The 25,254-nt window shown below is 43.6% G+C and overlaps 1 protein-coding gene across 2 annotated transcripts in view; it reads left to right on the top strand.

Moving 5' to 3' along the window:
• Window positions 1–25,254, top strand: part of dnah7 (dynein, axonemal, heavy chain 7) — a 279,868-nt gene that overhangs the window by 175,755 nt on the left and 78,859 nt on the right. For both annotated transcript variants that reach the window (XM_082968848.1, XM_045707381.2), the window contains exons 52-58: window positions 747–880; window positions 1,276–1,611; window positions 13,842–13,968; window positions 14,451–14,645; window positions 15,749–15,841; window positions 15,920–16,096; window positions 16,522–16,683. In XM_082968848.1, the coding sequence (XP_082824974.1) occupies window positions 747–880; window positions 1,276–1,611; window positions 13,842–13,968; window positions 14,451–14,645; window positions 15,749–15,841; window positions 15,920–16,096; window positions 16,522–16,683 (1,224 nt within the window). The remainder of the gene's footprint in view (window positions 1–746; window positions 881–1,275; window positions 1,612–13,841; window positions 13,969–14,450; window positions 14,646–15,748; window positions 15,842–15,919; window positions 16,097–16,521; window positions 16,684–25,254) is intronic.

Consider the following 25,254-nt stretch of genomic DNA (forward strand, 5'->3'; position numbering starts at 1 on the left):
ACCTTTTAAGCCAGGCCAAAGGAACTGCAGGGAGCGCAGATTTGACAATTATTTGAAAATGGCTGCTCCGGGATTTATACAGGCTTTGAGAGTCTTTACCACCAGCTGAGCAGGCCTTGGCATTAATATAAATTTAATTAGATGCCTGGAGAAGTGCACTCATTTATTAGAGCTGGGAGTAGATACCAGATATAGGCTTTTAACCTCTAGGATAGTAGGCCCTAAGGACTGGGTGTGTGGGTTGAGATGTGCTCACTTCTCTCACTTGTGATAGAGGAAAAAGGCTATTGCTGTAGCTTTTAAAAAAGGCTATTACAGTAGCTTAAGGTGAAAGTTGCCACTGTGGGATTGGATAGTAGTGAAGTGCGAACCATTAAATGAGCACACCTAAAGGAGATATTATTTCTCTCACTCACTCACTCACTCACTCACTCACTCACTCACTCACTCACTCACTCACTCACTCACTCACTCACTCACTCACTCACTCACTCACACACACACGTTTGCATGTTAGTCATTTAGCAGACGCTCTTATCCAGAGGAGCAATTAGGGTTAAGTGCCTTACTCAAGGGCACATCGACAGATTGTTCACCTTGTCGGCTCGGGGATTCGAACCAGCGGCCTCTTAACTGTTAGGCTAACTGCCATCCCACGCACTACTGTGTAAACTATAGTGGATGTTTGTCGTTTGTGAAGGCTGATGTATTGTTTGTTTGCCCTATACTGTATGTGTGTACTGTAGGTGACCCTGCTGAACTTTATGATCACCCCCGAGGGCATGCAGGACCAGCTGCTGGGCATCGTGGTGGCCAGAGAGAGGCCTGACCTGGAGGAGGAGAAACAGGCCCTCATATTGCAGGGGGCCGAGAACAAGAGGTAATGGCTTAGTGCAGGGGTATCAAGTTTATTCCATGGAGGGCCTAGTGTCTGTTGGTTTTGAGTTTTTCCTTTCAATTAAGACCTAGACAACCAGGTGAGGGGAGTTCCTTACTAATTTGTGTCTTAGAGAGAGAGAGAGAGAGCACATGTAAAGATGGGTTTTTGTTTGATAGAAATCTGTGTTGCCAAAAGTTAATATGTCATAGGCTACGTCACATGATCACCAGAGACGTTTGAGCAATACCAATAAATAAATAAATAAATATATTTTATTTTTAATCATGGTCAACAAATGGGGGAGTTCCAATCATTCAGTCTGTTCAAACAAAGGAACAGGTAGCACAGTAGACTCTGGTACTAATCACATGACCTTTCCACCCCCTCCCCCCCAGGCAGCTGCAGGAGATCGAGGACAAGATCCTGGAGGTGCTGTCTTCTTCAGAGGGCAACATCCTGGAGGATGAGACGGCCGTCAAGATCCTCTCCTCGTCCAAGGTTCTGGCCAACGAGATCTCGGAGAAGCAGGCCATCGCCGAGGTGACGGAGGTGAAGATCGACGAGACGCGCATGGGTTACACTCCCATCGCTGTGCACTCTGCCATCCTCTTCTTCTCCATCGCAGACTTGGCCAACATCGAGCCCATGTACCAGTACTCGCTCACCTGGTTCATCAACCTCTTCATCGCTTCCATCGACAACTCGGACAAGAGTGACATCCTGGACCAGAGGTAGCTAGCTAATTAGCAAATTGTGATGAAAATACTTTTGGCGGAATACGAATATTGCAGATAGTGTGTTTTTGATTTGCACACAGTATTAGCGTGTCATGGATGCTGAAAGTTAGTAAGCGGAAGTGTTCCATTGAAGTCAATTGACATTTTTAAACATTGTCTAGCATAGGATAAATAAGCTTGAATGTCAGTGCATTCATATACCCTGCATAAATATTTCCCCAAAGAGTGGTGAAAAAGGAAATAAAAAGTAGATGAACTACTCATTCAAGTGAGTGAGCTCCCCACCCATTCCTATCCTTACGGTAACTAATTGGTTGTCTGTGGGTTGTCACAGACAAAGACATTGCTGGTACATAGCTGTAGCTTATTGACACGTTACTGTCCGGCCTGGCAGTGTTTTTGACTGACAGCCTTTAAAAGTTGTCAGTACTGCTTGCTCCTTTAACCTAAGTGTAAACACTGAATCCAAAATGGATGCCTAGTGCATTGACAGACACATCAAAACACACTAGCTCGAAGCAGACTGCAGAACAGGCTACAGTCCTAGAGTCCTAGCAGCCCTAATCAAAAAGTATGTTTGATTTAATGCAGTGGCATCACTCAGAGAGATTTAATGGCCACTTCATAAGATAAATACAGTAGGGGGGAGAGGGTTCCATCATAACCAACTAAATCTATTGTCTGCATAATGAGTAGAAGTCATGGCAGATGAGAATAACTGTCAATGCAGCATGTAGCCTAACTAATAAATTACTTGTTGCACGTCTGCTGTCAGAGTTTGCACTCCATAATTTGCATGGGCAATGTTTTAGCTCTTGCCAAATGATTGGTTTTTGGTACTGTAGCCACTTTGAATTATTGACAAAGCATTGACCGAGCTATATCATTGGCTACTGTTAAACCTATCAAATATGTTTTTTTTTAGTAGGGACAGATACAAGTAGGCTACATTGACATATTGTAACGAACCGTCAGAAGTGTTGAACCATAGCAGACCTTTGCAGAACATAGTTGTATTTTGTAGTTTATTTTAAAATACCAACTTTTCAAATTCTGGAGGTAGTTGACTATAGTGAATCAACTATTGTCAACTATTTCCTTCAATATTCAAATACAGGTCTCAGAAAAACAAATAATATTTTAAAGTATTTGAATATATGCAAGTTATTTGAAAGCAAAACAAATATTTATCTGATGGCTGCCAAATATTTGATGAAGAACCAAAATACAGTTAGTTGAATCAGTCTAAATATATTACAAGCATATGGTTTGGAGGGCTCTTGAATATTAATATAGCCTAGCTGGAATTAAATACATGATGGACATGAATAACCTCAACATTAGAGTCGACCACTTTTGCAGCTTCAAAATGACTAACACATACATTTTCATTATGAGTGAGACATAAGGTAATACAGTAACACTTCACATGAAGTCCCTATACGTGTGTAGTAACTTTGCTCATTACAATAGCAACGTTGTTATATAGGAATTAGGAAATTGCTTTAATTGCATAATAAGAGTTATTACATTATTACAGTGGAATAAGGAACAGTGACTATTCCTTCTGTGTACAGTAGTTGCAAAAACTCTCCGCTCATTGCTATGCAATTAAAATGCAATTACCAAAGTATTATGTAACAACATGCTAGTAAAATGTTGCTCAAAAAGTATTCACAGTTTTATTACACATGCATAACAACAGTTTAATGTTGTGTTACTGAGAATGCTAACAGTTACAAAATATTGCTATTAGGAAACTAAATATCCCAAAATTGAATCAACTACAACCATGGTAGGTATAAAATTGAGAACTTGTTCTCAACTTGCCTACCTGGTTAAATAAAGGTGAAAAAAACATTCATGTTAGCGTGTATTCTGTTTAACTATCCCTTTAAAGATGGTATAGTGTTTGAAACAAGAGCACTTAGCCTTAGATGAACAAAGAGGTTCAAAGTAGTTTTTGCTATCTATCCAACTTGCTGTTTGCAAATGGCTTTGAATTACTCTGCAGTATTTTCAGGCATCATACAATGAATTGCCGCTTTCGACCTTTTCAGTGGCATGTTGAAAGAGTCATACAGTAGTTGAGCGTCACAACTTATTCAAACTTATCTGTTCAAAATATAATTGGTTCATTGTTTTGACTTGATTATGTTAACATAAATACATTTAGCATCCTAGGCCTCCAAGCATACAAGTGTCATGACGTTGGCCTGTTGGGGAGGTTTATGACCCCCATAAATACCTTTCCCCCTTTCTTTCTCTCTACTCTATAGAGTTAGCTCTTGTAAAGCCTTTGTAACATAGAGAGTCTGGTAACATCGAAAGGTGGGAAACGGAATCATATTTCGGTAATCCAACCAGTTGAAAATATGCGTTGGTACTTAATGAATATGATATCAGATCAGTTGTTGTCTGAGACATTACTACTAATGACAGGATGACATAAACTGTGTCTTGGAAAGTCGACACATTGGAATTGTTGTGCAATTGAAATGTTTAAATATCAAACTATTTGTGAAAAGATACAATTTAATTTTAGCTTCTTAAATGAGAGAACGGTTTGTCATAGAGAAACTCTGCTCACTCAGAGGCCCCGCCCAAGTGAACAGACTTTGGTTGTAAACTATGAAACACGCCCTTCTTTCACCACTATATTAACATGTTGACGAAAATTCAACTTTCTCTTCCGAGGATGTGAGGACGACGTTCCTACGTTAAAAGGGCTCAGATACTAACCTAACGAAATTAGCATCGTGTTCAATGTGAAGGTGACTATCAACACGCCAAAGGGATGAATTTCGACTAAACCAGCCAGAATATAGCACGTTAAAAGTATGGCAACTTGTTATGAACTTTGAACTCTTATTCACTCCAGAAGTGATACCTCCTAGCCGTTGAGTTAGCAGCAGCCGCTGTAAACGTGGGCTAGGAAAGGACGGACGACGTACCCAGTCTAACACACACAACGATACTACAACGTATCTAGTTTACCACCAGAGACATTCTTCAGAGGACAAGAGATCCCTGCTGGGCAACCCGGCCTTCCATCTACGACCAACCTATTGAAGCGCAGCTCAGAGTAAATATTCCTTGCATTTTCCTTTTCCAAATGGGCGGTTATTTAGAATGCATAAGATACTGTATTTACGATAGCATAGCTGCCTACGGCCCGATAGAGACACAAAATATTTTTTGTTCCTCAGTCTTCCCACTCTTTCATTCAAAATCCAACCCCCTTTCTTTGTGTAACCAGCCGTCATATCTGTTCCGTCCGCTAGTACTTCCCAGTCAGACAGCGCACCGTCCGGCCGATCCCCGGATGACCAGAGGAGGGTGACGTGTAGGCCCAATAGATCAACTGGTCACGGACAGCAGACGGAACGTACATACGCCGGACTGGACACTGGAGGGGAGCAGACTCTGTATGCAACGCCTTCTCAATGTCCGCGTCCAGCTCCCACACGACTGGCGCTACCAGGCAAGAGGCCGGGAGTATGGGAGTCTGAACCATGGACCGCTCCTCTGTGTCATACAGCCGGGACAGTGCGTCTGACTTCGTATTCTGGGAACCTGGTCTGTAGGATAGTGTAAACACAAAACGGGTAAAGAACATGTCCCACCTTGCCTGACGAGGATTCAGTCTCCTCACTGCCCGGATGTACTCCAGGTTGCGGTGGTCAGTCCAGATGAGAAAAGGGTGTTTAGCCCCCTCAAGCCAATGTCTCCACGCCTTCAACGCCTTAACCACAGCCAACAGCTCCCGGTCCCCCACATAATGTTACGCCCAGCTGGGCTGAGCTTCTTCGAGAAGAAAGCACAGGGGCAGAGTTTTGGTGGCGTACCCGAGTGCTGTGAGAGCACGGATCCTATCCCAGCCTCGGACGCGTCCATCCCCACTATGAACGCCAAAGAGGGATCCAGATGGGCCAGCACGGAAGCCGAAGTAAACAGAGCTCTTAGCTGCCCAAAAGCCCTGTCCGCCTCAGCCGACCACTGCAACCGTATGGGACCCCCTTCAGCAGTGAGGTAATGGGAGCAGCCACCTGGCCAAAACCCCGGATAAATCTCCGGTAGTAATTGGCAAACCCTAAAAATCGCTGCACCTCCTTTACCGTGGTGGGAGTCGGCCAATTACGCATGGCTGCAATGCGGTCACTCTCCATCTCCACCCCTGATGTGGAAATGCGATACCCTAGGAAGGAGACAACCTGCTGAAAGAACAGGCATTTCTCGGCCTTGACGTACAGGTCATGCTCCAACAGTCGTCCAAGTACCCTGCGTACCAAGGACACGTGCCCGGCGTGTGTAGTGGAGTATATCAGAATGTCATCGATATACATGTCTCTCCCAGCGGTCCATAGTCTGGACAACGCGATCCATCATGGCACCAAGATGATGTAACATAGCAGAATGTTCCTGGACGCACTCCTCGACTCCTCTAACCGGGGTCCCTGCTCCTGCTGACGCCATAGTTTGGTGTGTAATTCTGTCAAGGGTGTGCACGGGAGGCGAAGTCAGGTGCAGGAGAGAAGAGTGTAGTGAACAGGCGCACTTTAATTCCGTTCCAATAATGACAGCACATAAAAACAATAACTTGCCAAAAACACGGAACATAGCAAAAGTAAAGCGCCTGACAATATCCACAATACAAAAACAAACAATTACACACAAAGACATGGAGGGGAACAGAGGACTAAATACATGCAGTAATTATGGAATGAAAACCAGGTGTGTAATGGAACAAGACAAAACCAATGGAATATGAGAAATGGAGCGGCGATGGCTAGAAAGCCGTTGACGTCGATCGCCGAACGCCGCCCGAACAAGGAGAGGAGCCGACTTCGGTGGAAGTCGTGACAAGGCCTCTTACATTTTAATGTCGTGATGCGAAAATCCTGCCAAAATGCGTAGAACATAGAATAGAAAAGGTTTTACCAGATATTGTTCATCCTGATCAGACAGGTTTTTTACATTGATGATATATTGAAGATAATATACGACAGTTACTTGAAACAATTGAACATTATGAAACATCAAAGATACCAGGCCTGGTCTTCATAGCAGATTTTTAAAAGGCTTTTGATAAAGTACGACGATAATTTATATATAAATGCCTGGATTACTTTAATTTTGGTGAGTCTCTTATACAATGGGTTAAAGTTATGTACAGCAACCCCAGATGTAAAATAGTAAATAATGGTTACTTCTCAGAAAGTATTTAGCTTTCATGAAGAGTAAAACAAAGCTGTCTGTTGTTTCCATATCTATTTATTATGGCCATTGTAATGCTAGCTATTAAAATTCGATCCAACAAGACCATAAATGGGTTAGAAATCCAGGGGATAAAAACAAAAAAGTGTCAATGTATGCCGATGACTCTATTTTTTTCTGAAGTCTGCAATCTGGATCCCTGCACATTCTCATTGAAGATCATGATCACTTCTAGCCTCTCTGGATTAAAACCTAATTATGACAAGTGTACCATACTACGTATTGGATTGTTAAAAAATACAGTGTTTACACTACCTTATAGCTTACCAGTTAAATGGGTGGATGGTAAAGTAGACATACTTGGTATTCACATCTCCGAAAATATAAATTAACTTACCACAATCAATTTCAATAGAAAGTTAGCAAACATAGGTAAGATTATGCAACCATGGAGAGGTAAATGCTTGTCTATTTATGTAAAAATCACATTGATTAACTCTTTGGTCCTATCACAGTTTACTTACTTACTCATGGCACTGCCTACTCCAGATGAGTAATTTTTTAAAATCATATGAGCAAAAAATATTTAATTTTATTTGGAATGCTAAGCCAGACAAATTAAGCATGCCTATTTATATAATGAATATGAGTTTGGGGGGCTAAAATTATGAAATATGAAAGCTTTAAACCTATCACTAAAAGCTTCACTCATACATCAATTATACTTAAACCCAAAATGGTTCTCCAGTAGATTATTAAGCTTCATCCTTTGTTCAAAAATGGCCTTTTTGCCTTTATACAGATTACAACTTCTCATTTCCGACTAATTGAAAATGAAATTTTGTTTAAAGTATCGCCCTTAAACAATCCATACAAAGCTAGTTACAATTTCAGTTTTATCCTCCAGAAAATATACAAATGTACTCAAATACTGCACCTGATCTGTGGACGACAGAGAAAGCAAAGGGCTGTAAGGATAGGAACCAGCGGGTGATCCGGACATTACTCTCCTTATTCCTTGACATCCAAACCAGTGGTGCATGGTTCGTTACGAGGGTGAAGTCTGGTGTCACCAGCATGGGTCCAAAACACAGTGCTCCCTTTAGGTCCTGAAAGGCTTTCTCTGTCTCCTCGGTCCACTTCACCTGGGCGGGCAGACAGCGCCTGGTCAGATCTGTCAGGGGGCTGGCTGCTTCTTGGTGAGGGGGCGGGGTCTATCCTGAATCATCTCCACTTTCTTCACCTGGGGTCTCCTGCAGCGCCTCCTTCTGAATGGAGATCCCCTGCTCCCTCTTGGCTAGCTGTTCCTGTAAGGCGGTGACCTTCTCTGTCAGATGGCCGAGCTGCAGATCTTTTACTGCTTAGGGGGCCTCCATCTTCAGAGTGGCCTCCTCTCTGCTCTTCTCCTCCTGCTCCCTCAGAGCAGCCTCCAGGCTCTGCCGTAGCTTTTCAGCTCTCTGCTGATCGAGTGTCACCTCCCCTCTCAGAGCATCTACTGCCTCCTCCTGGAGGGCTGCAGCCTGGGCCTCCTGCAAGACCTTCTGTAGGGAGCTGTCCTGCTGCTGGACAAGCTGCTCCTTCAGCTCTATAAGGGTCTCCTGCCTGGCTAGATCCTCCCTCATAGCAACCTTCTGCTCTTCCAGGCGCTGCTGGAGCTCTGCAGATCTCTGCTGATGGAGGGACACCTCCCTTCTCAGTGCCTCCTCGGCATCCCTCTCCTGGTGGACTGTGGTCACACCTCCTGTAGCAGTCCCTTATGTAGGTAGTCGTCAGCCTCTGTAAGCTTCAGTAGAAACCTACTGGGTTTGGGACGAGAGACTGTTGCGCCTGCCGCTATGCTAGCCTGGGTGGCGGTCAGCTGGCTGAGTTCAGCTCGCATGAGAGCGGTCTGCTCACGCTGTTCCTCCAGCAACTCCCGATGCATAGCCTGTTGTGCTATGTTCACCTCCACCAGCTATCTCACCAATGCTTCCATTGTGCTCTGTGTCTGTTTAGTTATCAAACTTGGTTTGGCTATGCCCGCATTCTCCACCATATGTAGTAAGATCAAGGGTATGGGGTTTCCACGTCACCAAGTTCAATAATAAAACAGGCACCAGTAGCACAAATAGAATACAAAGGGAAGTTTATTAGGGATTTCGTACACAGAGAAAAAAGGGGGAATTCACCAATCACCTCACAGTCCACAAGCCGTTCTCTTTGTCCATTCCGTTTTCCAGGGGGTAATCTTCACACGAATCCGGACTGGTACACAAGGGGGGTAATCCAACAGTCCAGGTCACAATGGGCAATCACACAGATTTAGCTCTCATTTCTCTCACTCTTCATACCTCTCTTGTCTCTCCTCTACCCTTTTGTACAGGCTGCTTCCTCCTTTATCCCCACCGCACTCCCTGCCACAGCCTTTCCTTGTTGGGGCAGGAAGTCCATATAAGGCTTGGGGGTGGAGCCAGCTATCTGCAAGATATCTTTCCTCAATTACCACTCACCTCTCCCTGCCGTCTGCCACAGTATACGTAGCAGGAAAGCTGTAAAAATATATTTTTTTCCTCTGAAGAGGGAGGGTGGTGGAGGGGTTATGTTCTCTCCCAGACTCATGGGTAGAAATGTTGGAGGTTAGCATAAGGTAACCAGTCCATCCCGTATGCATAATAATAGAATTCACACTCAAAGGCGATTTACTTGAATTTGTTCAATTTGTTTCTAGTGATATCTCCTCCTTCAGTCTTCTTCTTCTGTGGACTTTATATGCCGGTTGGCAACCAACTTCAAGGTGCATTACCAGCACCAACTGGACTGGAGTGTGGACCTCAGTTCAGCTTTCAATCACTGACGTGGGTATATACTCCTAAAAACCAATGAGGAGATGGGAGAGTCGGAACTTGCAAGTTCTATTTTAGCGCCTGGCTCGTTGACGGCACGTGAACAGTTTGGATGAAATGATTGAATGACATATATGTGTAAAAAAAAATTGCAACGCACCTTAAAGTTGGTTGCCAACCGCCATATAAAGTCCACAGAAGAAGAAGAATGAAGGAGGAGATATCACTAGAAACAAACTAAGTTTCCCCTTTTATTTGTCGATTAATTGTCGTAACGCAAGTGGTGTGGTCACCATGTTAGGCTTTGAAACAACATCCGCAATGACCATGTTTTCTACTCAGTAACTTCTTTCTTCAAATTGATCATCACAGTGAGGTGAGTTTTAAAAGCACAATACTGTTTTGATGGTAAGTGTTTGATGTGATTTCCGATTGCATTTGCATTGATGTCAGAGTGGTTAGAGTGACAATAGTGCCCTGAGTACCAGGCCATTAGGACCCGATGGTCGACAGCAAGCTGGGTACTACCAAGGCATGTCCAGTGTGCATAAGAGGTGATTACTGTTACTCAACGGTCAAGTGGAATTTTACTGCCTTCATGACTCATGACTGCCAGTGTGGTGGTTACCGCAAGATCCTTTGCCCCGGCGTTAGTTGAAGACAGCCAATCCAATAGTTTCAGAAAAGTAGTCATTTCCTGAGATTTGTATTCAAATATATATTGTGGCAAAGAAGGGGGTCGAGTGATAAATGGCAGATATGTGAGGGCAGAACTAATAAACGGGCTCTGCCCGATCACTAAAATGGCCACCCCGATCAGAACTACAGACCACAAAATGGCCGACTGCCAAAACTACAATTCCCAGAAGCAAGGGGAACCCTCAGAAGGTGGAGCCGACCCACAGATAAAAGGTCAAGAAAAACCAGGAAGAGAGAGAGAGGGCGGGAAGGATCTATGAACCATAGAGAAAGAGACAATCTACATTGGCTGGATTTACCGTGTACGAGCTGGACTGTTTTGGACTTACCTGTTGGCGTTTAGACCTGGACCTACCGAGAACCAGATTTGTGTACCGAACCCTGCTATCCTTGACCTTACCTGCGGCCTGGGTGGACCAGGACAGCGAAACAAACACACAGGTACTGTCATGTACGAAATAACTTTCATTCTGGGCTGACTTTGGTGACAGTTTCCCACTTAATTTGTGACAAACGCTCCTAACTTTGAAGAGGTTTGCCACAATATTTTAAACTAGTTGCTTTCTCAGATCTGTATTCAAGTAGTTTTGAAAAGTAGTAATTTTTTGGTATCTGTATTCAAATAGTCGCCTCCAAAGTAACTAGTAGTGGAAACCATGGAACACTATGAAATAGCACTGCTGGGTGACTTTAAAAGCCATAGTCAATTGATGAATCAAATCAAATTTCAAATGAATTTATAAAGCCCTTCTTACATCAGCTGATATCTTAAAGTGCTGTACAGAAACCCAGCCTAAAACCCCAAACAGCAAGCAATGCAGGTGTAGAAGCACGGTGGCTAGGAAAAACTTCCTAGGAAGAAACCTAGAGAGGAACCAGGCTATGGGGAATGGCCAGTCCTCTTCTGACTGTGCTGGGTGGAGATTATAACAGAACATGGCCAAGATGTTCAAATGTTCATAGATGACCAGCAGGGTCAAATAATAATAATCACAGTGGTTGTCGAGGGTGCAACAGGTCAGCACCTCTGGGACAGGTAGCACGTCCGGTGAACAGGTCAGGGTTCCATAGCCGCAGGCAGAACAGTTGAAACAGGAGCAGCAGCATGGCCAGGTGGACTGGGGACAGCAAGGAGTCATCAGGCCAGGTAGTCCTGAGGCATGGTCCTCGGGCTCAGGTCCTCCGGAGAGAGAAAGAAAGAATTAGTGAGAGCATACTTAAATTCACACAGGACACTGGATAAGACAGGAGAAATACTCCAGATATAACGACTGACCCTAGCCCCCCGACACATAAACTACTGCAGCATAAATGCTGGAGGATGAGACAGGAGGGGTCGGGAGACACTGTGGCCCCATACGACGATACCCCCGGACAGGGCCAAACAGGCAGGATATAACCCCACCCACTTTACCAAAGCACATCCCCCACACCACTAGAGGGATATCTTTAACCACCAACTTACCATCCTGAGAAAAGGCCGAGTATAGCCCACAAAGATTTCCGCCACGGCAAAACCCAAGGGGGGGCGCCAACCCAGACAGGAAGATCACGTCAGTGTTCTACCCACTCAAGTGACGCACCCCTCCTAGGGACGGCATGGAAGAGCACCAGTAAGCCAGTGACTCAGCCCCTGTAATAGGGTTAGAGGCAGAGAATCCCAGTGGAGAGAGGGGTACCGGCCAGGCAGAGACAGCGAGGGCGATTCGTTGCTCCAGTGCATTTCCGTTCACCTTCAATAAAGACTTAAAGGTTGAGACAGAGTCTGCGTCTCTCACATGGGTAGGCAGACCATTCCATAAAAATTGAGCTCTATAGGAGATAGCCCTGCCTCCAGCTGTTTGCTTATAAATTCTAGGGACAGTTAGGAGGCCTGCGTCTTGTGACCGTAGCGTACGTGTAGGTATGTACGGCAGGACCAAATCGGAAAGATATGTAGGAGCAAGTCCATGTAATGCTTTGTAGGTTTTGTTGAGCACTAACTGAAGTTTATTTAGTGCTTTATCCGGGTAGCCGGAAAGTAGAGCATTGCAGTAGTCTTACCTATAAGTGACAAAAGGATGGATTATTTTTTTCTGCATCATTTTTGGACAGAAAGTTTCTGATTTTTGCAATGTTACGTAGATGGAAAAAAGCTGTCCTTGAAACAGTCTTGATATGTTCGTCAAAAGAGAGATCAGGGTCCAGAGTAATGCCGAGGTCCTCCACAGTTTTATTTGAGACGACTGTACAACCATCAAGATTAATTGTCAGATTCAACAGAATATCTCTTTGTTTCTTGGGACCTAGAACAAGCATCTCTGTTTTGTCTGAGTTTAAAAGTAGAACATTTGCATCCATCCACTTCCTTATGTCTGAAACACAGGCTTCCAGCGAGGGCAATTTTGGGGCTTCACCATGTTTCATCATTATGTACAGCTGTGTGTCGTCCGCATAGCAGTGAAAGTTAACATTATGTTTCCGAATGACATCACCAAAAGGTAAAATATATAGTGAAAAAAAGTGGTCCTAAAACGGAACCTTGAGGAACACCGAAATTTACAGTTGATTTGCCAGAGGACAAACCATCCACAGGTACTGTCTTTCCAAGCTAGTCGGAAGACTTCCAGTTTGGTGTGGCTCCATTTCCGTTCCAATTAATAATAGTCTTAGTAAAAAATCTTTAGTTTACAATCTGTAGAATCTGAGAATAGAAAGATTCCGAACTTTTATGAAACATCACAGCACTGTTGAAAAATATATTGGATGATTTTCAGAGATAGATTGGAAGGGTTGAGGGTAGCTGAGGGGTGGGACAAAAAAATATATAATTAATGTAAATGTACCATGTCCATAAAATGTATATAGTATGTATAAACTGGAAGTAGAAGTCTAAGTATTGTTGTCCATTAGTTTAAACCAATTACGGGAGGGGTGTTAGGGTTAGGGGAAGTGAATAAAGAAGAAAAATATATCTTAAAAAATATATTTAAACTAGTTGTTCAACCGGGAAATGTGTTACTGTTAAAACTATAGTTATTCTAGGTCTGCACCATAGTGCATATAGATGGCAAGATGTCCTAAACAAGAGCTCCTGGCCTATCTGTCAGACTGACTTTCTCCCTGCCTAACCATCGATTCCTCTCTCTCCACTCAAGCCAAACTGCTTCTACTTCTATCTGAAGCTGACTAGACACCATTCGCTTTCCATTTTTTATAAGTTGTTGTACCTGTTTTTTGGGGGGTTTTGCAAGCGGTTCTAGATTCTCGGTAGTAATGAAATGCTCTATAAGCTACATCAATTATTATTATTATTAGTCTATAGTTTATGCTACTGTCCCATAATGTATTACCAAAGTGACGAGATCAACATGAATTACATTTTACTTCTCAAGCTGTATTTTACATTTTGCTACACATTTAAGAAAATCAACACTTTCAATAAAAGTTTAGTCGACAAAGGCCAAAGCCTAGGCATTAATCAAATCTTTATTGTTTTTACCCCAGGTTGCAGATTCTGAGGGACCATTTCACCTACTCTCTCTACGTCAATGTGTGCCGCTCGCTATTCGAGAAAGACAAGCTGCTCTTCTCCTTCTGCCTCAACGTCAACCTGCTCATGCACGACAAGCTGGTGGGTTAGCTTTACAACAACGTTCTCAAAATATTGTCAGAACCATAGACATGAACACAGAACCTCTTTGTATGTATTGGTTTATGTTTGGTGTATTGTATATGGCCACATCTTTCCCATAGCATTATCACACCGTCACTGCAAGGTTATATTAATGCATAACCACATATTTCCTTCTCCATCAACAACTTCTCTTGACTAATATCATCAATACACACACACACACACACACACACACACACACACACACACACACACACACACACACACACACACACACGGCAAGGTCGCAGTTGTAAATGAGAACTTGTTCTCAACTGGCCTACCTGGTTAAATAAAGGTGAAATAAATAACACACATATATTTCCAGTCAGGACCATATGGGTCTTAGCTCTCCCAGGATCCAAAAGCCTCACATTCCCAGTAAAGCTCCAGATTGACCCTTTGTCTTTCCCCCCTCTCCACCCAATCCTCCACACCAGGTGGATGAGAGCGAGTGGCGCTTCCTGCTAACAGGTGGGGTGGGCCTGGACAACCCCCATTCCAACCCTTGCACCTGGCTCCCCAAGAAGGCCTGGGATGAGCTCTGCCGCCTCGATGAGAAGGACTGCTTCAAGGGCCTGCGCAAGGACATGTCCCGTATGAAAGACGCCTGGAAGGAGGTGTACGATAGCCCGGTGCGTTACTGTAGCATTGCAATAGAATATAATACGATTTTTATGTTTAATTATGTGGTCTGTAGATACACACACACACACACACACAGACACACACAGACACACACACAGACAGGTAGGCAGACAAGAGCACGCATGCACACACACACAAACACACAAACAAACAAACAAACACATCCAATACAATTAACTTTCCTTTAACTTTAAATAGGTTTCAGCCACAGACATTGAAGGTACCTACCTCCGTGGACAACGAAATCAGATCCTTACTCAATATAACTCTAAGAGGAAAACAACTCTCTCAGACGTCTGATGTAAAATTTGTTCAAAAGTATCCGGGGATTATCCCTCTTCACTCACACCTTCTCTCTCCCTACCCGGCGCAGCGGTTCCACGCATTAACCAAATACATCGGCTGGCCCCACTGCACACCCCAGATTGCTTCTCTTACCACTTAATTACAATTGATTAATCTTGCTACAGGTCAATAAAGAACTCCCAACACACACACGCACACACACACACAAACATACACCCACGTTCCTAAAACAAATGTGATGCCAAAGCGTCTCCATTATATGTGAGGATAACCTGATTATGGGCACGGCGTAAATGCAATCCCCTCCAGATTTGCGTCTGATGAATGCAAATGGCCATGAATTCCCTCATTATTAAGGAGAGTATTAAAGCTTAAGTTTAGTTATATAAACAGCCTGTGAGGCTCGTGTCGTTTGGCTACCGTGGTTTAGACATTTGGAAGTAAACACTATGCTCCCATTGGGCTCTACTCAAAAGAAGTGCACTATGTAAGTAATAGGGTGCCATTCCAATTTTAACACCCTACTTTTTTTCGCAAAGCTGGAGATGGGGTTTCTTGGAATTCAGTTGCATTGTAGGGAGTTCTTCCTGGTTTGTCTTAATGTTGTAAACAAGAATTAGGCTAGTTGGTAAAAGGTGAAGAATATGAAGCAAGCTTTTTAAAGTTTTTATTTCAACGCTGTAGTTTAGAGAGACAAGGGGATTAGTTATTATTAAACCATCAATCTAATATCTTTGTATGTGATTTTGTTAATAATAATGTGTGTGCGTGTGCTCATGTGCAGACCCCCCACCACACACCTTTCCCAGCAGAGTGGCAGCAGAACCTTGGACAGTTTCAGAAGATGCTGGTTATACGCTGTCTTAGACCAGACAAGGTGAGTTCCACCACACACACACACACACACACACACACAGTCAAATCCACATTCTTCACCCCCCTCCCTCCCTCCCAGGTCATTCCCATGGTGCAGGAGTTTGTATCTGACAGTCTGGGGCGTCAGTTCATCGAGGCGCCCCCCTTCAACCTGGGGAAAGCATTTGGGGACAGTCACTGCTGCGCCCCCCTCATCTTCATCCTCTCCCCCGGTTCTGACCCCATGGCCGCCTTACTCAAGTTTGGTGATGAGCAGGTATGGATAAGCCTGGGTACCAGTCTGTTTGTGCCATCATGCCACTCATTGCCACCTCATTGGCCCATTTCTACCTAGGTTTAGCCTAAATGACAATTGTTGTGGAAAAACAACCATCCTGTATTGCTTGTCCCTAGCTTGTCTTGTTGCTATAGATGTTTTACAGAAAAGACACACAGAGTAGATAGATCACAGATTGATAAAGTTTGTAGATTTATACAAGGTTAAAATATCCTTAAATGTTTCAAGTCATTATCATGCTATAGCTAGGCAATTAATGGTACGTTTGTCACTTGATCTTTGGGATTCCCCTTTTAAAGCATCCAGTTGACACGTGTGTGCATGCGTGCCTGCACGCGTGTGTCTGTACGCGTGTGTCTGTATGTGTGTGCTTGTGTCTCTGTGTCTGTCTGTGTGTTCCCCAGGGCTTCAGTGGAAACAAGTTGACCTCTCTGTCTCTGGGCCAGGGCCAGGGCCCCATCGCCATGAGCTTGATTGAGACGGGCGTGAAGGAGGGCACCTGGGTGGTCCTACAGAACTGTCACCTGGCCACCTCATGGATGTCCACTATGGAGAGAGTGTGTGAGGTCAGAGGGCAGCTTGCACTGTGATGACACACCTTAGTCTCAATATTATAATAATTTAGTTAGTTAGTTTGGTGTGGGGGTTACAGAGGCACTTAATCAGTTTTTCCCTTCAATGCTGCATGACTGTTTTGAGAATACTGATTGGAATATGTTCAAAGATTTATCCACCCAGGACTCATCCATCAACATTGAGGAATATACATCGTCAGTCACAGGCTTCATTAGGAAATGTGTTGATGATGTTGTACCCACAATAACGATCCGGACATACAGTACCCCAACCAAAGACCATGCATGAAGGGAGAAATCCGTACCATGCTGAGAGCCCGCACTGCAGCATTCAATGTTAGCAGAATGAACCCCGATCAAATCAGAAGTATTTATATAGCCCTTCTTACATCAGTTGATATCTCAAAGTGCTGTACAGCAACCCAGCCTAAAACCCCAAACAGCAAGCAATGCAGGTGTAGAAGCACGGTGGCTAGGGAAAAACTCCCTAGAAAGGCCAAATCCTAGAGAGGAACCAGGCTATGAGGGGTGGCCAGTCCTCTTCTGACTGTGCCGGGTGGAGATTATAACAGAACATGGCCAAGATGTTAAAATGTTCATAAATGACCAGCAGGGTCAAATAATAATAATCACAGTTGTCGAGAGTGCAACAAGTCAGCACTTCAAGAGTAAATGTCAGTTGGCTTTTCATAGGCGATCATTGAGAGTATCTCTACCACTCCTGCTGTCTCTAGAGAGTTGAAAACAGCAGGTCTGGGACAGGTAGCACGTCCAGTGAACATGTCAGGGTTCCATAGCCGCAGGCAGAACAGTTGAAACTGGAGCAGCAGCACGGCCAGGTGGACTGGGGACAGCAAGGAGTCATCATGTCAGGTAGTCCTGAGGCATGGTCCTAGGGCTCAGGTCCTCCGAGAGAGAGAAAGAGAGAATTAGAGAGAGCATACTTAAATTCACACAGGGCACCGGATAAGACAGGAGAAATACTCCAGATATAACAGACTGACCCTAGCCCCCCGACACATAAACTACTGCAGCATCAATACTGGAGGCTGAGACAGGAGGGGTCAGGAGACACTGTGGCCCCATCCGACGATGCCCCCAGACAGGGCCAAACAGGAAGGATATAACCCCACCCACTTTGCCAAAGCACAGCCCCCACACCACTAGAGGGATAACTTCAACCACCAACTTACCATCCTGAGAAAAGGCCGAGTATAGCCCACAAAGATCTCCGCCACGGCACAACCCAAGGGGGGGGGGGGCAACCCAGACAGGACTCAACCCACTCAAGTGACGCACCCCTCCTAGGGACGGCATGGAAGAACACCAATAAGCCAGTGACTCAGCCCCTGTAATAGGGTTAGAGGCAGATAATCCCAGTGGAGAGAGGGGAACCGGCCAGGCAGAGACAGCAAGGGCGGTTCGTTGCTCCAGAGCCTTTCCGTTCACCTTCACACTCCTGGGCCAGACTACACTCAATCATAGGACCCACTGAAGAGATGAGTCTTCAGTAAAGACTTAAAGGTTGAGACCGAGTCTGCATCTCTCACATGGGTAGGCAGACCATTCCATAAAAATTGAGCTCTATAGGAGGAAGCCCTGCCTCCAGCTGTTTGCTTAGAACTTCTAGGGACAATTAGGAGGCCTGCGTCTTGTGACCGTAGCCTACGTGTAGGTATGTACTGCAGGACCAAATCGGAAAGATAGATAGGAGCAAGCCCATGTAATGCTTTGTAGGTTAGCAGTAAAACCTTGAAATCAGCCCTTGCCTTAACAGGAAGCCAGTGTAGGGAGGCTAGCACTGGAGTAATATGATCAAATGTTTTGGTTCTAGTCGGGATTCTAGCAGCTGTATTTAGCACTAACTGAAGTTAGATTCGGTGGCGTACAAGGCAAGTAGGTACGATCTCCGTGAATCCATTAGGCAAAAATAGACAGACTCAAACTTGAATCAATGTTCGACAACTCAGACTCTCAACGCATGTGGCAAGGACTACAGACTATCACGGACTACAAAGGCAAATCCAGTTGTGTGGTGCCCCCCGAAGCCTCCCTCCCAGACAAGCTTAACACATTCTGTGCTTGCTTCGAGGCAGACAATACTTAGCCATCCAGGAAGTCTCTCGCAGCTTTGGACGACCAGCTGCTTTTGCGATCTGAGACTGATGTGAGGAAAACTCTTCATAAAGCTTCCGGCACACATGGCATACCTGACCGCGTCCTCAGAGTCTGTGCTGACCAACTTACTGCTCTGCCAGATCTACGGAAGATGCCATTTCCATCGCTATTCACTCAGCCCTAACACATCTGAACAAGAGGAACACTTTTTGGAGAATGCTGTTCATTGACTACAGTCAGGGTCGGCTCCAGGCAAAAGCGACATAAGCGGTCGCTTAGGGCCCCAGGCCGCTAGGGGGCCCACAACCCCCCCAATAATAATAAAAAAGGAACTTTAGGAACTCAGTCAACTTACTGTTGAGAGTTAGAATAGTAGTAGTTCGAAATTCGGTTGTGCATCATCAATTTCGATCTCGTTATGTCGGTCAATGACAGTCACTCAATTAGCCATGTCAACTAACAATGTTTATATTGGTAAGTTAAGTCTAGCCAGCTATTTAAACTTGTAGTAATCATGGCCGAAAACCGACCTGGCACGCAGGGCATGTACCCAGGGGCCCCCATTGACTTTGTTAGTCACTCTCACTCAGATATCATTAACATGGCATAGGTCATGGCAAAATGTGAAAAATTGCAGGAAAATAGTTTTAAAACCCAAAAAATGTATTGACCATTTTTCTCTCTCCCCAATATTTTTTTTTATTGCAGGAAATGTGTTTAAAAAATGTCAACATTTTGACTCCACACATGGCAAAATGTGTAGAACTACAGGAAATTAACTTTGACACGTAGTGTAGTGATATACTTTTTTATATCAATAGGCTACATCTGTCGGTACAAAATTTGACTAAGAAATTATGACATCGTTAAACATTTTTGCGGGCAATATGCGTGGACCTAGGCAGACGTTGCAATTTTCGACATTGCAGTTCTATAATTATAGAATTGCATTGTCAGCAATTGCACCGTCTACCTAAGTCTACGCATATTGTCTCAAGAAAATGTTCTATTTTTTATACCCTCAAACACCAAGTTAGGCATACCAAATGTAAAAATATGCCATCGTCACTATCAATTGTGAATTATATTTTTTTACGTTTTACCGGTGAAATGTCCAAACTGCGTTTGCATGCCAATCATTTGATCCCAATCCATTTCATGGGAGTAGGCATTTTGATCTTGAATTACTTTCATGAGCGAATTAGTGCAGATGGTGTTAACAAACTATTAGCCTTTCTTGTATTTTGTATCAATCAAACCATATATCCTGCTATCCATATATCAAACCATATATCCTGCCATAACTCAACAGCGTGTGCTGCTTGAGAAAAAAACTGCTAACCATCCCAAAATCTCATTCAAGTTTTTGTCACATGCACAAGTACAGTGAAATGCCTTATTTGCATACTCAAAACCCAACAATGCAATATTCAATACAAATGTAATACTAGAAAAAACACAAGAAATAAGAAGAAATATGAAGAATGCAATAAGTAAGTAAGCATACTATATACCATATTTACAATGTGCAGGGATACTGGAGTATTTGTATTTATTATGGATCCCCGCTCTTCTTGGGATCCAGCAAAATTAAGGTAGTTTGTACAATTTTAAAACATTACAATACATTTGCAGATTTCACAACACAATGTGTGCCCTCAGGCCCCTACTCCACCACTACCACATATCTACAGTACTAAATCCATGTGTATGTATTGTGTGTGTGTGTGTGCCAATGTGTTTGTGTTGCTTCACAGTCCCCGCTGTTCCATAAGGTGTTTTATCTGGGGTTTTTTCAATCTAATTTTACTGCTTGCGTCAGTTACTTGATGTGGAATAGAGTTCCATGTAGTCGTGGCTCTATGTAGTACTGTTTGCCTCCCATAGTCTGTTCTGGACATGGGGACTGTGAAGAGACCTCTTGTGAAATGTCTTGTGGGGGTATGCATGGGTGTCTGAGCTGTGTCCCAGTCGTTTAGACAGACAGCTCGGTGCATTCAACATGTCAATACCTCTCATAAATAAAAGTAGTGATGAAGTCAATCTCTCCTCCACTTTCAGCTAGGAGAGATTGACATGCATATTATTAATATTGGCTCTCTGTGTACATCCAAGGGCCAGCCGTGCTGCCCTGTTCTGAGCCAATTGCAATTGCCTAAGTCCTTTTTTTGTGGCACCTGACCACACGACTGAACAGTAGTCAAGGTGCGACAAAACTAGGGCCTGTAGGACCTGCCTTGTTGATAGTGTTGTTAAGAAGGCAGAACATTACTTTATTATAGACAGACTTCTCCCTATCTTAGCTACTACTGCATCAATATGTTTTGACCATGACAGTTTACAATCTAGGGTTACTCCAAGCAGTTTAGTAATCTCAATTTGCTCAAATTCCACATTATTTATTACAAGATTTAGTTAAGGTTCAGGGTTTTTGTGAGTGTTTTGTTCCAGATACCATGCTTTTAGTTTTAGAAATTTTCAGGGCTAACTTATTCCTTGCCACCCACTCTGACGCTAACTGCAGCTCTTTGTTGAGTGTTGCAGTCATTTAAGTCGCTGTAGTAGCTGACGTGTATAGTGTTGAGTCATTCACATACATAGACACTCTGGCTTTAAGTCAGTGGCATGTTGTTAGTAAAAATTGGGCCTAAACAGTTACCCTGCAGAATTCCTGATTCTAACTGGATTATATTTGATAGGCTTCCATTTAAGAACACCCTCTGTGTTATGTTAGACGAGTAACTCTTTATCCACATTATAGCAGGGGGTGTAAAGCCATAACACACAGGTTTTTCCAGCAGCAGACTGTGATCGATAATGTCAAAAGCTGAAGTCTAACAAAACAGCCCCCACAATAATTTTATCATCAATTTATCTCAGCCAATCATCAGTCATTTGTTTAAGTGCTGTGCTTGTTGCGTGTCCTTCCCTATAAGCATGCTGACATTCTGTTGTGAATTTGTTTACTGTAAAATAGCATTGTATCTGGTCAAACACAATTCTTTCCAGAAGTTTACTAAGGGTTGGTAACAGGCTGATTGGTCAGCTATTTCAGCCAGTAAAGGGGGCTTTACTATTCTTGGGTAGCGGAATGACTTTTGCTTCCCTCCAGTCCTGAGGGCACACGCTCTCTAGTAGGCTTAAATTGAAGATGTGGCAAATAGGAGTGGCAATATTGTCTGCTATTATCCTCAGTAATTTTCCATCAAGATTGTCAGACCCCGGTGGCTTGTCATTGTTGATAGACAACAATATTTTTTTTCACCTCTTCCACACTGACTTTTCGGAATTCAAAAGTACAATTCTTGTCTCTCATATTTTGGTCTGATATACTTGGATGTGTAGTGTCAGCGTTTGTTGCTGGCATGTCATCCCTGTGTTTGCTTATCTTGCCAATGATAAAGTAATTAAAGTCGTTTGCAATATCAGTGGGCTTTGTGATGAATGAGCCATCTGATTCAATAAATGAAGGAGCCGAGTTGTCTTTTTTTTCCCAAAATTTCATTTAAGGTTCCCCAAATCTTTTTACTATCATTCTTTATAGAATTTATCTTTCTTTCATAGCGTATTTTTTTTAATTTAGTTTACTCACATGATTTCTTAATTTGCAGTACATTTGCCAATCAGTTTGGCCTTCAGACTTAATTGCCATACCTTTTGCCTCATCCCTCTCAACCACACAATTTTTCAATTCCTCATCAATCCAAGGGGATTTAAGTTTTTACAGTCATTTTCTTAATGGTTGTGTCCTTATTAGTAACTGGAATAAGTAGTTTCATAAATACGTCAAGTGCAGCATCTGGTTGATCCTCATTACACACCACAGACCAGCAAATATTATTTCCATCATCAAGATATGAATCACTACAAAACGTATTGTATGACCTCTTAGGCCCAGCCTTCAGAACTTTGGTGTTCCTAGATATGCCTATTATATTGTGATCACTATATCCTATGGATTTGGATACTCCTTTAAAGCAAATATATGCAGCGTTAGTAAAGATGTGATCAATACATGTTGATGATTTTATTCCTGTGCTGTTTGTAACTACCCTAGTCCAGGTTGCAGGTACTGGTTACAGTTTTTCCGTTTTTTTTCCTGAGTGGGCAGCTTGATCGTAGCCAGTCAATATTTAAATCACCCAGAAAATATACTTCTCTTTTGGTATCACATACATTATCAAGCATTTCACTCATATTATCCAGATACTGACTGTTAGCACTTGGTGGTCTATAGCAGCTTCCCACAAGAATGGGCTTTAGGTGAGGCAGATGAACCTGTAGCCATATTACTTCAACAGTATTTAACATTAGATCGTCTCTAAGCTTTACAGGATTGTGGTTCTGAATATAGACCGCAACACCGCCTCCATTGGCATTTCTGTCTTTTCGGTAGATGTTAAAACCATGTATTGCTACCACTGTATCATCAAAGGTATTATCTAAGTGAGTTTCAGAGATAGTCAGAATATGAATGTCCTCTGTTACAAGCAAGTTATTGACTGCATGGAACTATTTTGTTAGGCTACATATGTTAATATGGGCTATTTTCAGCACTTTTCTGGGTTGCTTGATTGTTTTTAATGCTTTACTGGGAAGCTTATCAGAGGTAGACTTACTCATGTTATTTACATTGGAGCTGATGGTCCAGTGGTATTTCTACTATTGCACACCGCCTCAGTGCTAACAGTGTAACTCTGGTTTATAAGCTCATGATTACTGCTTACAATAGCTGTAGGATAAACAGATCTATTCGGTGCAATTTAGGGTACTTAAATTAAATTACTTACATTGTGTTTGCCAATGTCCCTAAGATCATGTACATTTGATGCAGCGTTATGACGACTCATTGTCACAATGGTTGGGATTAACTGAGCTGGTCTTGGATATTTACCAATCATTATTTCAACGTAGCCTTGAAATACGTGGACAGAGTCCAGGAACCAAGATGATTTGGCTGGACTTCGTCATTCCTGTATTTTCTGTTTCCAGAAGGTGTCAAAGTTATCAATAAAAGTGACTCCAGTAGAGCTACAGTAGTCTTTTAGCCAGATGTGTAATGCCAGCAGTCTGCTGAATCTTTCACACACGTGACCCAACGATGGTACTGGACCTGAAATTATTGGCCGTTTTTTGGAGTCTTTTAATGCTACAATCAGTTCTTTAAAATCCATTTTCAAATGTTCCGAGCTAGCCCTCCTGATGTTGTTTCACCCCACATGGACTACGACGGTGTCAGCTCCCGGTAGAACAGTCGGAAGCAGCCTTGTTATGTCCTGTACTCGTGCTCCTGGGTAGCACAGGGTTTTTGCCTTGGGGACCGAGATGTTTCTCACCATAGAGCTGCCTATGATGACAGCTGGTGATTGTTGAATGGGCCGGTCTCTCAGGCAGCCTCACGGTCTAGTGAGGCTGGGAGCTCCGAGGATCTGAACCCGAGGTAGAAGCCACCGGAGAGGGAGATAGAGCCGAGGACGAAGACGCAGGTACCTCTGGATCCGATCTTGATTGGAAAGCCACCAAGGACGAAGGCGCCGGTACCTCTGGATCCTGGGCGGTAAAGCTGTTTCTGGTCTGTGTCAGTTCCGGGCTCAACATCTCCATGGAGACCCCCGTTGCCAGAGGACGCCTTTTTTGACTTCCACGGCGAGTGACGTACCTCCATGGCTGGTTGGGTCGAGATCAGCTCCATTCTGCAGGGAAGGGGGAGACCCCTTCGGGGATGGAACCCTGCCTTGCACCGGCCAGTCGGCTGTGGAGAGCCGACACAGCAGCGAATCTTCCACCAGACCAGAGCGACATCTGGAAAAATAAAAAGTAGGTGGGCGTGGGTTCCCCAATAGCTTATGTATGTTTGCTACTTGCTTGCTAAGAGTAGCTACTTCGCTCCTGTAGTCCTCCGCAAGCAAGCAGTTGCTACATTGAAAGTCAGCGCGGTCCACATTGTCCCGGAACAAAGCAAAGTAAATGCAGCTCCTGCAACGCATGAAACGTTCAATAGCGGCCTCCATTTGAGACCGCCGAGCTAGCTGGGCTTTCGCGTCTCTCCCCGTATACGGAATCTGGCAGGATCCCGGGACAGATGGCAACGCTCACAGCAATTTAGCCCAACACAGCCACAGGATTCAAAATAAAATAAAAGTATATAAAAACACTGTCAGCTTTTAAACCGGGGTCTTTAGTTCAGATTTCAGCATTCGACAGGTTTCGGTGTTCGATAGCGTTCAACAACAACAAACATATGTCGCGCTCATGGAGGTAGATATATATAGGGGTAAGGTAACTAAGCAACAGGATACAAGATAAACAGAGTAGCAGCAGCTTGTATGTGAGTGGGTGTGCGTGTGTTGAGTTAGTATAAATGTATATACAGTACCAGTCAAAAGGTTGGACACACCTACTCATTCAAGTGTTTTTCTTTATTTTTGCTATTTTCTACATTGT

Source organism: Salmo salar, chromosome 25, assembly GCF_965601325.2.
Source record: "Salmo salar chromosome 25, fSalSal1, whole genome shotgun sequence".
Taxonomy (NCBI): domain Eukaryota; kingdom Metazoa; phylum Chordata; class Actinopteri; order Salmoniformes; family Salmonidae; genus Salmo; species Salmo salar.